This window comes from Microchirus variegatus, assembly GCF_963457635.1.
Source record: "Microchirus variegatus genome assembly, chromosome: 1".
NCBI classification, from domain to species: Eukaryota; Metazoa; Chordata; class Actinopteri; order Pleuronectiformes; family Soleidae; genus Microchirus; species Microchirus variegatus.
Window position 1 is genome coordinate 32362705 of NC_139802.1, and position 15051 is coordinate 32377755.

The following is a 15051-nucleotide window of genomic DNA, read 5'->3' on the forward strand; positions in this document are numbered from 1 at the left end:
TCGATTCGTGCGCGCCATGCCGTGCGCGCTTGTGCGCTCGCTGTCTCACTGCTCTCCAGCGCGCAGGGAAAAGCACGCGCTGGAAACTGGAGCGACCAGATTCATGTTTTTTGGGGGATCATTTCTAAATAATTAATAAGTGAAAAATGATGAGTTTGTGCTTTTAAATTGTCGCTGAAAAGTGCCGTGTGCAAAACTGGGTTTTTAATTCAGACCAGAAAGAGAAATAGTAAAGACAAGCGGGATCCTCAGCGGAGAGGGCGCACAGAAATAATAAAAAAAAAGGGACCCAGAACTGAAGAAGGAGCACGCGGAGGAAATTTGGTGCGACTGCGGGTGGAAAAGTTGGAGGAGAACCTGAGGTTTGCTACTGATGCTGCTGCTCCGCCATGCAACATGAGTAACGACAGTAACGGAGTTGGGGGGCTCGAACCCCTCTGGAACTTGAGCGGTGAGTGAACGGCTCCATTTATGTTGATACGCGCACTTTTGTCTGTTAAAGCTTTGTCGATGAAATGCAGGTGATGGATTACGGCAATTGGTTAATTTAAGATTGACCTCTTTAATTGATCACCATTTACAGTGGCCCAATTGGTTTAAAATAAGAAATTAGTAATAATAAATCAATAAATACGCCAGTGGGAAGACTCGACAGTATCAAAAACAGTATGATATAATACAGCTAATAATATAATGTAAAAGTAATAAACTACTTTATATGTTATGTTGTGATTATATATAATCACGTCACCATGTTATTGAAGTGATGTACATACATGTGCAGTATTGCAAATGAGTGCAGTGCAGAGGTGTATTAATACTCCTCATCCTTTCTCATGAAAGATGTGAGATTATGGTAATCACGTGCTTTTCTGGTTCATTACAAAATGTAAAGATAAATGAATATGAGGTCATTAGTGATGAAAAAACAAGCAAACAAGTTCATAAATCCAATCAGTCCAGGGGGTTAAATACTAGACATAATTGAATAAATGCTGTCCATGAGTTATCTATGATTACTTATTTATACAATACTCTTATAAATATAATTCTCTGTTGTAAATAATATACACAATTGGATAAAAATGAGAAAAAAAGTGGAACATATTTGTTTTTTGTTATTTCTTCTTTCCTCCTGTACTGTGTAAACAGTGGTAGGGTCAGTTTGTTTGTTTTTAATCCAGATTTACACAATGAGGGCAGTAGCTTTTTCTGAGAAGAAGGTGGCACAGGAAGACAGGAGGTGATAAAGAAACAGAGCGAGAGCTGGAGCAACCAAATGAGGTTTTCAGAGATTAAAAAAGCCTGAATAATTACCTCCTCTTCCTGCCCTCCCTCTCCCTCTGCTCAAAATCATTTCTTTACATTTTTTGATCACTTCTTCTTTTCCCCTCATCTCATCCTTTCATTCCTTGACTGACAGCACAGCTTAAAAACAGGGGACAGACATCAAGACATCATTCCAATGTGTATAAAGTGACCAGGACTGCAGGAACTCTGTAAATGCATGTCCACATATGTAGATCTACCTTGAAGAGCACACTGTGTGTGTGCGTGTGTGAGTGTGTGTCTGACATTCACAGACCTTAAAGGAAAGATACTGAGGGAAGCAGGAGGAGGAGAGAACTGTGTGGAGCTGATAAGGAAATGGACAGATCTTTACGATGATAAAACATTCACTATAGATGGTGACTTTTTAAAGCTGCTGTCAGACATGCATTGATGTCTCCAGAGACTGTCCTAAAGGGCTGCGTGTGTGTGAATGAAAAGGTCCAAATAATCTCCAGAGCAACTCTCCTGCCAGGTCTCTGACCTAATCTCGCAGGAGAAAGTCAGTATCGCACCACAGTGAGCCAATAGGCAAGTGTCCCGCCTCCTGCATACTCAAAAAAGGCCCCACCCCCTCGTCTGGATCCTCCGGAGATTCTCCCGCTGTTTTTAACACGCCTCGTTTTGACATCTCCGACTGTGTCCATCATATGTAATCGGCAAACGGAAGCTTAATCTTAAAGGTGCATTATGTAATAAATCTAAAGCAACTGGCCATAAAATCCTCCTAATATGTCACAGAGACTCAGGAATAATGTTCATATAACAAACTGAACTCACCAACAACAACAGTACAGCCAAAATATTTGCATTAAAAACAATATTTTGCAGAGTGCAAATCATGTTTATGTTTTGAAATCATGTTTTGGCATGTGGCGCCACCTACCTCCGTCTACCAATCATTGCAGTCAGTAGAGTCTCAGCTGCAGAGCAACCACGGGTTGCTAGTTACGTCAGAAAACAAAACCTAAAAGACCTCGGCACTTTGAATTTGAATGTAGTAACCGTGTTTTGGCCACATTGTTACATATGGCACCTTTAAGTAAACAGGAAAACAGCTTTAGTTCAAGCGGTTGCTTCTGAAACGTCTGTTCTCATGCTCAGCTGTTGTCTTTGTTTTCGACTGTAAGACACTGAAGTTGCTCATGCCTTTTACACATAAAGCTGACTGCATACAGGGAAGCTAAAATATTCAGAAACAACTGTACACATCATTTAATCATTAATTAACACATAGTTATTCACAATAAGTAATAGAAATGCACATATTTTTCCTGCATTTTAATTTTTAATGTGTATTAGTGGAACATAATGAATCACATACTAAAGAAAACTTGGAAAAAGCCACTTTAAAAATAATAATAATAAACCTATTGATTTGCCAACATGAGGAATCTTCTCTTGCTCTGTGATTTCATGTGTTGATATATGCCCTCTTCTGGTATTAAACCTTAATACACAGCATGAGAGGTCCATAAATGACACAGAAATTGTTGGCTAATTCAATAATACATTTAATTTCTTCACGGCCATTAACTGAGTAATGGATAACCATTAACATGTCTAATTTCGGAAGAGAAGATCAATGAGGAATCTGTGAGGAAAAACTGCAAGATGCTTTTTGCACCCACACCAAACCACAGGTTACTCACAGATATTATTGTGATAATTGCAACAATCTGCTCCTCTTGTGTGCCACATTTGCAGTAAATGACTACATTTTAAATCTTCTGCAGCCTGAGTGTGCATTATTTGTTTTGAAGGAGAAGCTTTAACGATTGAAACAACATCATTTCTGGTTTGTAAAGGCCACGGGAAAAAGAGGAATGACTGAAGGATTCTACATTTTCCTATAATCTGCTGTTTTACCATTAGATGTCACTAATTTGCAAGTTACTCAGATGTTGTAATGTTGGACTGTTTTTCTTTCTTTCTGGTAGCTCAGCAGTTATGTTTAATTATGTTTTAATTGATCATGTAGTGATTTCGCTCTCCCTGTCTCTCTGCTGCTCATGGCGGCACAGTCAGATTCCATGTACAAAACAGCATGTTAAGTGAATGAGTGAAAACTTAGTTACCCAAATGATGCTTTTCCCTCCCGGAAAGGGCTCCGGGGCTCGGCATGACAGAATGATTGACAGCTCTGAGTTCTAGATGAAACATCAGGGGGTTGATGTAACACCCCCCCCCCCACACCTTCTCCCTTTTCTCTGATTCCTCCCCCATCTCCTCCCCTCCATCAGCGGCTCCTCGCCCGCCTCGTTCACCTCTCCTCTCTTCCTCCTGCTCTCCCAATTCCATCCTATTTACATCAGTGCTTCTGCAGAGAACAGATCCCTGTGGTGTAAAGGCGGGTTTGTTTGTGTGTGTGTGAGTGAGCGTGTGTGTATGTGGCTCTGTGGATAAAGAAATTTGGAAGTGGGCGTATATTCATGAATTCATGCATACAGCATGTAGGAGGGAGAGCGTGTGTTTGTGTATTTAAGCTGATTTACTGTAGTGGGCATGTGTGTGTGTGAGTATATTTGTCTTTGCAAAGAAAAAAAAAACATGTTCAAGTATTGTGAAGAAAATAAAAGAGGTGCAACAGAGGATGAGCAACGCGACCAATGATTTTTTTTTTCTTCATAAATCCTAATCTTATGTAATTGAACCGTACACTATTACCATATCTTTATAATAAAGATTTGAATATTTGTTCACATTTTGTGGCAAATTCCTGCTTCTGATACCTGACGTTAGGGTACTTGTGCGGTCTGTTTTTTTTTTATTATTATTATTCTTTTATTTTATTTTTTTAAATACAGTGTTTTAATGTTTGATGCAAACATGTAAATGTTTTACAACCGCCTCTGCACACGGAGAACATACACATTTAATTTATTTCATCAAAAGACATTTAAATGTTCCTGGGCTGGATTTTAGTTTAGTTTTTTTTTCTTTTGAGGGAGCTGTTTTACAGTCACGATGACAGCGTCATAAAAAGTTCAAATTCAACATATACAAATTACTTGCAACATGATTAGATTTAAAGAGAATTAGCATTTCAGTTATTAAAATATCATCAATCTGTATTTAAGAGACATCCTGGATATAATACCTGTATTATTATGTTATTAATTTGTGTGGTGATATGAAGTACGTGCACACACAGGCAGACACCCACTAAATAAAAACACGGACATGGGGAAAAACAGATTTCAGCCACTTAACAAAAGGTTAATCTAATAAAATGTATGCCTGCTCAAGTTTACGATATAAGAATATCATAATCCCTTGTTCGTATTTACTTAAGCATGACAAACTTAGTAAATGAGGCAGCAGTAGCTCAGCAGCTCCTCTGCTCCCAGGAACTAAAAACACACACACAAACAATTTGGTTTTAGTGTGAGATAAAGCAGTGAACATAATTCTTAAGATACCTGTGGGGGTTTTGTGTGTCCCACCTGGGAGACGTGCTTTCACTTTCCATTCTTCTTTTATTTTATAACAGTTTATCTGTAATAATTGTAAGGTCTTGACTTTACCATGTAAAGTGCCTTGAAGTACAGGCTGATAACAATGGAACTTGTACCATCCATCTCTATGAAGACCAAAAACAGAACAGTTTCTGTTCTGTCTACTGGCAGAACAGAAACTGACTGGACAGGTGTCACATTTGACATTTCTGGAGACTGAAACTGAAGCAGCTAAAAACTGAGCCTGTCTGGTCTGGGAGGAGATGAGTCACTTGGCAATGCTGTTGAAACCCAGGTATTGTGATAGTTCCTCTCAGAGGAGGAGAGCATGTGTGAGAAATAAAATGGCACGGGAATGAAGTTTTTCGATTTTGGACTGACTGCTGTGGGAGGACTGTGTCCTCTCCTGCAACCTGGACCACAAACCAGCAACTAAGGTCAAATTTGGACAGGACGGAGGCAGATGCGACGTGACTGCTGAGCTCCTGGACAACCTGATGCACCCACTCCAACCACAAGGAGCAGCATTGGCATTGTGGCATTGAGTGAACTGCCCACTACCTTTCAATAAAAGGTTTGTGTGGATGATTCCAGCCAAACCCCTGGAGGGGCACGATGAAGACATGGAACTCAAACTTTTAGGAAAACTTGGTTCTTCCAGGAGTATGCAATTTTGTCTAGCCAGACACAATCATTTTGTTCAGGATGTGAACAAATAACATTTGCCAAGGTCTGCACCAACATTTGGGACATTCCTGAGTCCACAGAGCATGAAATGGCATGTTTTCTATTCATAACCTTCTCTCTGAATAAATGACATGGTTCATTATGTGTTTCATTGATTTTGATGGCAGACAGAGTGTACAGGTGGATAGGAGGTACTAAGAAACGGGTCCCAAAGGGAGGAGAAGGTGGTTTAGCCCCCGTAAAGCCCCTCCATGTAATTCTGCCAGTCAGTGAGGACATTAGAAATTATTATCAGAAAACTCACAAGGATTGTGATACTGGGAGGAAATAATCTGTTGTAGCGTTGTTACGAGAGACTTTGACCAGAGCAGGCGCTCTTATTGGCTGTTCCACGACATCTACTCTGCCGACTCGTCCCATAAGTGGAATGAGTGCTACTCCAGTACCAGCAACAAGTGTCTATGCTGTAAAGAAACTTAAAGAAGGGAAAGTGTCATAAATTTGGGCGATAAATGCAATAAAGCATGTGTCGATATCAGCAAATGGAGAGATTGCCTTGGGTTATGAAAAGAAAAGTGAGCGTCTGTCTGGGCTTATCTGATGAGAGAAGCTCAGCATACTGCTTATCTCAGTCTTAAAGTGTTGTTCAAATCAAAACTTGACATCTGAAGATGCTGCCTTGGGATGACAGAAACGATGACAAGTATTCCTTATTTTGCAAGGCTTTCACAGACAAAATGAATAATCAATTATGCACTGTGGTTAGCCTCCATTAAACCTGTGTCTCTACCTTCATCTTCTAATTTGTTTTCACTGTTTAATGGCCCAGTTGCCAGTAATGTTATGTGCGTCTCAACATGAACGCGTCGGCCCCAGATGTTGTTCGTGGCACGCTCACACAGAGAGCTGGCATCAGAAAGCAAACAGTCGTGTATAGAGTGAGAGAGAGTGAGGAGGACGCAGGGGGAGCGATAGAGGAATTAAGAAGCAGGGGTTTGATGAGAGGCAGATGGGGATTTATTTCAGCACTTCACAGCGAGAAAGAAAAGACACCTAGTCTGGCAATATGAAAGCAAATTGTGCCATTATCTTTTTAATTTTTTCTACTCATGATCATTATTATTATTATTACAACAACAATCATTTGTGTTCATATTTAATTTCATGTGCTGTAGATATCACATCATGTGTGAATGTTCTACAACAGATTTACAAGTTGAGTTACTGTCTGTCGCAAAAATCTGTCTCTAAAAAGTCTTTCTGAAAGAAATCATGATTCAACTTTTTATCGGTACAATTATTGACGTATGTTGATTGGATTTTGTTTTTCCAATGTTCTTGCTGTCCTGATAATCTACTGCTGCAAAACACATTCCTTATCTCACTAGATTTATCATAGAGAACATGCATTATTGACTGAGTAATGCTCAGGCACAGAAATGTGCCCCGATGGAGACTGAAAACAGAGTATTTTATGAGGACATGGACACTGAGGACTGTGCTGATGAAATGTAGACAAGGTCAGCTTCAACTGTGCAAACCACTAAAGTGACAAAGGGAATTCAGTAGAAGAAATAATCAGACAATTCCTCCCACTCTTGTTACTACTCAAGTTAATCACAAAGCAACACTTAAATAGTATTAAGTGTATTCCGTTAAAGGGGCTTTAGAGAACACACAGAGAGAGAATGGTGAAAGGTTGAATAATGGCTTTTTAAATAACAATGCAATTATGTGGCTTTATCGAATGTGGCATTTCTGCTTTTTGGGTCCAAAAGCAATATTCAGCTCCCGACAAAAGAGAAAGTGTAGGAGGAGCTGCTGAGCAATGATGACATAATAACCTTTCAGTATAATGTAAATCAAATGATCCGAGAGTGAAAAAACACTTTTGCACTACCTTTAAACTCAGTTTACAATATGTGGCCTCACAGGAAGCACAGGATGTGCTTGTATTGGCTGTCCCACGACACCAAAATGGCATAATATTCTTATTATTGTATAGATAACTTTAGTGGAATTATCGCTACTCCAGCAACAAATTCTTACACTAGAGAAAACTGAAAAGTGGGAGAGACTAGGAGACAGTCAGACAATGATGCAACATATTACACATTAATAGTGACGTCAATAAATCCCACATAGTTGTGAAGATTTGAGGAAGGTCCAGTTTGTTTGTAATCAGATGCATGGGAGTTAATGGCAAAGCAAGTTAAATTTCAAGATCTGCAGTCAAGTTAGTCAAATACAGTACAGTATATATTATAGCAGCAAAAAGATGCTCTTCTATAAACTAGAATAAATAATGTATGATTGGAAATAAACATTAAAACTGGTAGAGCTTAGTGTATGTTTAAATTTCACGGTCAGTTGGCAGTTGGCCGATTTAGTACAGCTGAACTCTGAAATGATTTAGTTTGTCTAAGTGATTAACTTTTTGTTCTGTTGTAACACAAGGATCTTTCAGTTTGCAGTCACTGCATTTTGCAGTAAACACTCACTTGTCAGCACACAGTTTAATCATCTTTCTGACTGTACTGTCTCACCGCTTCTAAACTCTCACCAGAATGCCTTATGCCATCTTCTGGAAAAGCTTGGTTTATCCAAGGAAACACCGAGCTGGAGTTTTAAGATTTGCATTCTCTGAAGGCCGTCGTGGAAAAGCTCCAATTTGGGGGAGGAAAGCAGTCAGAGGGATAAAAACAGCTTAACGTGAAGGTGAACTGCTGAATCTCTGCACAATATGAAGCCAAGGTGATACTAACATTAGGAAGTTTTATTTTAGATTATTGTATAGGAATGTATTTATTATAATTTATCAATCTTGATATGTTTTGCCTAATACATCACTCATATTGTCCTTCATTTTTCTTAATTAAAAGAGAAAATTTGACTTGAATAACAGATTCTCTATGAGTGATATTTCAGATTTTTTGAAGTGTTTGTACCCGTTAATGACACATATTTAGCCCCTAATGTGCTGTGTGCGCCGCTGGCAGGTCCCTGATAATGAAAAGGCTGAGCAGTAATGAAAGGCTCACCTCTTAGAATTAAGGCCTGCTTAGATCTGTGCAAATTTAAGAACATATTTGCTGCTTTATTTCATCATCTGCTCACTCTTTTGTACCAAAGTTTTTGGCGAAAAGCTGCGTTTTTTAGCTCACAGGGACACAAGACCTGCTGGTCCACTGCTGCTTCATTTGCCAAGGTTTTTTGTAACCCAGGCAAATGAGATTAAAAATAACAAACTCACAAAATAACTCAACTGAACTCAAGAATAAAAGTTACAGTGAAGCAACAACTCATGGGCACTAAGATGTAAAATTGCTGGTTTTCCAAATGGACTTTCGTGAGTGAAAAGCGGCATTTACAAAGCTTAAGTGTGGAGTAGGAAAGGGCAGTCTACTAGCAAATTAAGGTGTTGAACATATTAAGTGGGCATAGTTTCTGTTCAGTGAGCAATTTGTTAAATGGCTATAATCTGCAACAATCCTTTTATAAACCTGAATTATCCTTGGAAGTTGTCATGTAAGCCACTTCAGAACAGATCTGTTGGTACATATTCCTTCTTTTGATGAAGCCAAAATATCATAACCACAATAGTTGACGAAGGGCGATACCAGTTTGTCTTTGGCAGAGCTGTAGACTGGGCACAACAACTCATTACTGTGATCTTGCCTACAAAGCGAGGCAGGCCAGTGACATGTGGGACCATCGCTGGTCGAAAAAAAACACCAGATGCTGGGTTGTCAGGCACCAGGCCCTGGCATGAGGCTTGACCCCACTAGAGAAACTGGACAGCATCGAAAAAACAGACAGGGAGGCAAAAGATCAAACGTGATTAATGGGCGTCAAACAAAGGCAGTCAGAGCAGGGACTAAAGAGAAGCTGGGACACTGGCAAAGGCCTGGTCCACCTGATATGGGGCAGGTGTCACGGGAACAAAAACAGACCAATTGTAAGATTTACTGTCAACTTGAAATTCTCAATTAATCTTGCTGTTACATAAATGTTGTCAAACTATATTTATAATGGTAAGTTGGTTTAGTGGCTGCTTGGTTGGTTGTCTTGTTGATCGGTTGGTTGGATGGTTAGATTACTGGATGGTTGGTTGTTTATTTTATTTGTTTGTTTGGTTTATTGTTTGATTTATGGGTTTGCAAGCCGGTAGACTGTTTATCTACCACTTTGTTGTAGACTCAATATCTCAATGACTAGTTGATAGATTGCGGCTGTTGTTTTGCAGTAGAAGCCAGTAATTGAGGGTCGTACAGAACGCAGTATTTGGGTGTGATGAACCACATTTCAAACAGCATCAAAGGTGACGCTTTGACTGGAGGGAAAGCCCGCTATTGTGTTGAGGGATTATACACTTTTGAATGTATGTGTGTGTGTGTGTGTGGGTTGCTCTTAAACGGAGGGGGTGGGGATGTGGAGTAGGTTATAATTGGGGTAAATTACTGAGTGAGAGGTCGGTTAGAGAGTAAAAAGGTTGTATGAAGCTCGGTAAAAAAAAAAAGAAAGAAGTGTTGAGGTTCCATTACTGTGTGTGACTGTGTCAAATAGAATAACTAATGTTACTAGTAAAGAAAGACACACATACAGAGCTATAGAGAGGGGGGATGCTAGTGCTAGCTCTGAACTGTGAAGTATGGATTGGCAATGCTATGATTTGCTTGGGGGGTAGAAAAGTGACTCTCTCAATCTCCCTCCCTCCCTTGAACCCTCTCTCTCCCTCTGTCACACACTTTTAAATTCAGTGGAACATGAACAAACCAGTAGCTTTGCCTTTGCCAGAGGAAAAAGAGATACAGATATGAAGTGAAGGGGAGGAAAGAGAGAACCTACAGATGGAGACAGAGACAAATGGACTGGGGGAGGCATGTAGAGACAGACTGAGTCAGAGATAGAGGAAGCAGATTCCTGATCACAGCGTTTCAATTGCGAGACCTCAGCATTAGATTGCATTTTGCAAGTGGTACTGAAAGATTGTTTTTGGATTATTGTAAGGAGGCATTTCAGATTTTTAGAAACAGTAAACATCCACCGGGAAGTTTTCCATAACCAACTCCATTTGTAAAGGTGACTCTGGCCAAGGGCAAAGAAACATTTAACATGTTTTTTTTTTTTTTGAGATGGCAGAAAACTAGAACAAACCCATTAAAACACACTCCACACATGAAGCCCCGGGCCAAGCAGCTATGTGCCGGGTCATACTGACTGTCATACTGTGCTCCACATTTGTAGAGAGCTGCTTCGCATTTCTGCATTTGCATACATGTCTGCTTAAAAAGGGGTCTGTATCTGGTGTTCTACGAATGCTCACTCAATGTCATGTTCCATTTTTAGTACAAAACTATTTCTCCCTAAGAAATTATTTTGTGTTTCCTGGTACTCTGTGAGCGCTGAGTTATGTGTGAATCAGTGTACTTCCTCATATAACCTCAAGCAAGTTTTCATGGTTACCATCCTCTGTGTTTTGTCTCTTTTGATAAAAACAAGCGTGTGCCACCAACTTGACTGGAGTGTTGTGCCACAGGGAGCATGCATAGAACAGCCAACAGGAGTGCCCTCTTTCTTTGAACTAGCCTGTGATTGGTGAAAATCTTCCAACAAGAGACAGACTTCCCTAAGGCTGCAAACACAGTCCAGAGGAGTTGTTGTCTACTTTTCTCTCAGATTTACATTAAGTCCACATTTTATAACAGATATAACACATTCTTTCAGTAACATTTAAAGGCTAAAACAAAAAGTATATCCTATGTTGATATGTTTGATTATTAAGTACAGTGGAATAAATCAGTGTATTTTCATGTTTCTTATATACAAAGTGACATTAAAACCAAATCCTGTCCTGATTTTTTCCTGTTTTTCTGCCTTGCTTTTGGGATTATGGTAGACCCAACAACACTAAGCTAAAACCCTAAATCTCTATGTAACACTGCATTGACAGAGCTTCCCTAGAGAAGCGCTCATGTCACCAAGGCTGAACTGGTTGCAACAGCACACTTTTTTAAGGGCTTATGGGGGTCAGAACCCGCATGCCCCCTCTGCTAAAAGCTAAATAAGGAAATACAGATTGTTGTCTTTTACAAAAAAGTTAATCTAATAAAATCTTCACCATGTTAAGCCTATGATTCCTTTCGCTAAGGACTTTGAGAGTCAATGTTTTACAGTCTCTGGCGAGAACATCACAATAAATAAAGGGTCAAAATTATACTGAATCGTAAAGTTAATGACCCTTTAGTTAAGTTGCTAAAATGTGTTGTCCATGTGTCGCAGGCTTGCCCTATGGGGAGCACAGAGTACAGTCAGTGCCAACTATGTGTCAGGACCTCACATAACCACACTTCAGAAGGCCTGAACGCTCTCTGTAATACCAGGTCTGAACGTGGTCAGTGATATCAGAAGAACTTCTTAAATCTGTGCAAAACAAGCAATTAAACACAGAAAAAATTAGGTTTGAAAGACAAGGACGTGGCTGTGGAACAGGCTCAGGCTCTTGAGTGTTTGTATGCTTATTAACAATGAGCATTGTGACAGCCTCATCAGAGGCACTGGAGTCTGAGTATGGGGGAGAGGACTCTCTCGACCCTAATGCCTTTATAGTGTCACAATTAATTAATTTAGTGCTTGTGAGTGTCCTGAGATAATGTGCGTGTGTTTGTGTGCGTGTGTGTGTCTGTGTCTTGAGGTGAATGATTTGCAACATGACAAAAAAGTCATCTTTCCTGGCAGATAAAGGAGGGTAAAGCTGTCAACGTATTCTTAATATAATGTAAACTTGAAGCTGACGCACCGATTGTGTACTATATGTATGTCATACAACCACACTTCAAAGAGTGTGAACTGTCCCTTTAACCCTGCGCTATAAAAAAGCTTAAGTTTTTAACCCTTAAATTGCCAAGTTTTTGTCATGAAACAGAGATTTGAATGAGTTCCAATGGGCACGTTTGTGCGTAGGCGTTCGTGTCAGTATTTTAGTTAACGTTGTTCACAATAGACTAAAAATAAAAAATACATGAGAAAATACAAGAGAACACATTTTCACATATGCATGAAAAAAAAATATTCTAGAAATTATACACCCAAAACACAAAAAAAAAGTTTCTGGTGTGTCAAAGGGTTAAACACTCAATCCAATCATTGAAAAACTGGTTGGTTAAAATCAACAACAATATTTCAAATCGAAAACGGTGCCAGCAGCATTTATGTATAACTCAAAATATTGTTGATGACAAGTGTAGCTGGAGTGGAATTTGTCTATTTTTCAACAAAAACAGAGTTGAACAGATGTGGCCCAGGTCTTTTCCATCCTCATCATTGTCTACAGAAATCTCAGCATCTTCCACTCTGCTGCCACCTCCAGCTCTGCCTCCTGTCTTTTCAACGTCCTGAAATCCGTCCGTTTCTGTCTCTGTGGCTCCCTTCAACCTTTTCTCTACTCACACTCTGGGTCACAGGGTCACAACGTCCACGGAGACCCTTGCCTGACCATGTCTGTCTAACTGTCCATCACCACTGCAAACATGAAAAAGCCCAGTGCTGATCCTTGGTGTAATCCCACCTTTACTTTGAACTCTTCTGTCACTTCCACTACTCACCACTGTCACACCACACAGCGCCAACAGTCATCTTTACCATTAACACATCTCGGTCACGTGCTTGCTCTAAATCCACTGGGCCAGAATATATATTATAAATTATATCATAAATAATAATTCAACCTAGAAAACTGACCTACTGTTTGTGTGATTCTTATTCCAGCTCCACTGGACTTTATTACCCTGTGCCATCCCTGTCACATGGTGATGAACAAAGATATTCACTCAAATCCCACAGGAACATGACCCACATGATTCCTGTGCATAGCCTCCAAGTCTGGTTTCCAAGATTAATATTATATTTACTTTTCTGCAAACCATTAGAAAAGTCAGGTTTGTGCATTCTGTACGGACAAAAAGTAAATCATTTAAATTAAATTAAATTTGACATTTGGGCAAATTGTTTCACATCAAGAAGCAGCAGTGCAAGACCAAACGGATCATTTGCTGCAAATATTTACATTATTATGGAGCCATAATGGTACGTTTTGTGGCCCCCCTCCCCCCAAAAAGGAAAATAGCCTAATTCAACACCAGCAACAGCATATGTTATTTTACTAATTACTGTAATAAGTTGTGACTCATTTACCACAAGGTGGCAGCAGCACATGTATAAGTGATGTCAGTTACAGGGTTCCTTGAATGCATCTTGAAGCTGTTCCTCTAAAGCTCTGTTTCCATAAGGTTCCCTTACAGTATTTGTGTATCGTTGTCTGAAAACATGTAAATAACTAGTCATTTTTGGTTTGCACATACCTGTAGTTTGCAGAAACAGTAAAAAGAAAAAGTACAAGAGCATATTATGTTCCAGCAGGTGATCTACTGTACTTAAGTGATTTTATTTGTCATATGTTTTCATATTTTGCAAATATCACGTTTTTTTTGTTTTGTTTTTTTAAAATCACACTCGCACATCAGTAGTCTAGAAACTCTCCCTGTGCCTTAGTGAGGCCTACACACAAGAAACCCAGTGGGCCAATAATTAGGATGATACGGAGGGCTGTGCTGTGGGATCTTGTGGGTTTAGTGTGGATTTGCTCGACAAAGAAAAAAAAAAGCCAATAGTGGCCCCACAGGGGCTTGTTTGCTACAAAACCGCAAGACCATCTTTCCTCCCTGGAGACCATTTTGGATTCCTTCCTCGTTTTGAGGTTTCTGTTCAAAATTTAACATGTATATATAGCTTTCAGGATGGAGGTGAACGATTGGGAAGGAAAGACGAGAAGCACGAGAGCATGGAGCCTAAATACTACCTGACAAGCTCAGGACTAATTACAGACCAAAACAATTACATACATTTAAATGAACCTTAGCTTATGATGGTTTTCGGTTTTGAAATGTTCACCTTGTAACAGGTACATGCATTGTTATTGAGCCTATTTTTTCCCTTTTTTCAGAAGCTGTTGTATAATTTAATATAATGTATAGTATGGATGAATATTTCAATAGATTGCTGGCTGCTGGTTGTCTGTTGACCTTGTGTGTGTGTGTTGTAGCAGAGATGTTGTTCATGTGTATACATGAGTGATGATGGTGATGAAATCAATGGTAATGCGCTTCTCATCTCCCCGTGTTGTATATTTCATAGAAGATCTGAGCTGATTCTTCTGTGGTGCACTGGTTTGTCCTTGAGACAGAATTAAAAAGCCTTTTCTTCTTTTTATTTTTGGAAACAGCCAGAGGAATTGATAGGAGACAGAACCTGCTGCAGTCGAGAAACTTGTTTTGGAGTAGCATGAACACAAAAGGTAGACTGCGGTGTGTTTGATGTGACATTAATATTAAAACACTTGTACAAGGCAGAAAACAAGTCTGAAGTTGAAACGTTTGGTCCTCAAAGTCACAGTATTGTATTTCTGCCATTAAGGGTCTGTACATCAATCCATACTAATTTGATGACATCTGGCAGTGGCTTGGTATCATGAGCTTTCGTTCACTTCCTGATTAAGTGACTTATCCTCTCTTTTTGTCTT

At 39.5% G+C, this 15051-nt stretch overlaps 1 protein-coding gene across 1 annotated transcript in view; it reads left to right on the forward strand.

Annotated features, from left to right (window-relative positions):
• Positions 1-396: 396 nt before the first annotated feature.
• The window catches only part of chrm4a (cholinergic receptor, muscarinic 4a), a gene marked incomplete at both ends in the record, with an annotated part of 29849 nt that continues 15194 nt past the window's right edge, over positions 397-15051 (forward strand). Inside the window, one exon of the mRNA XM_083899111.1 lies at positions 397-451. Coding sequence (XP_083755237.1) covers positions 397-451 — 55 coding nt within the window. The remainder of the gene's footprint in view (positions 452-15051) is intronic.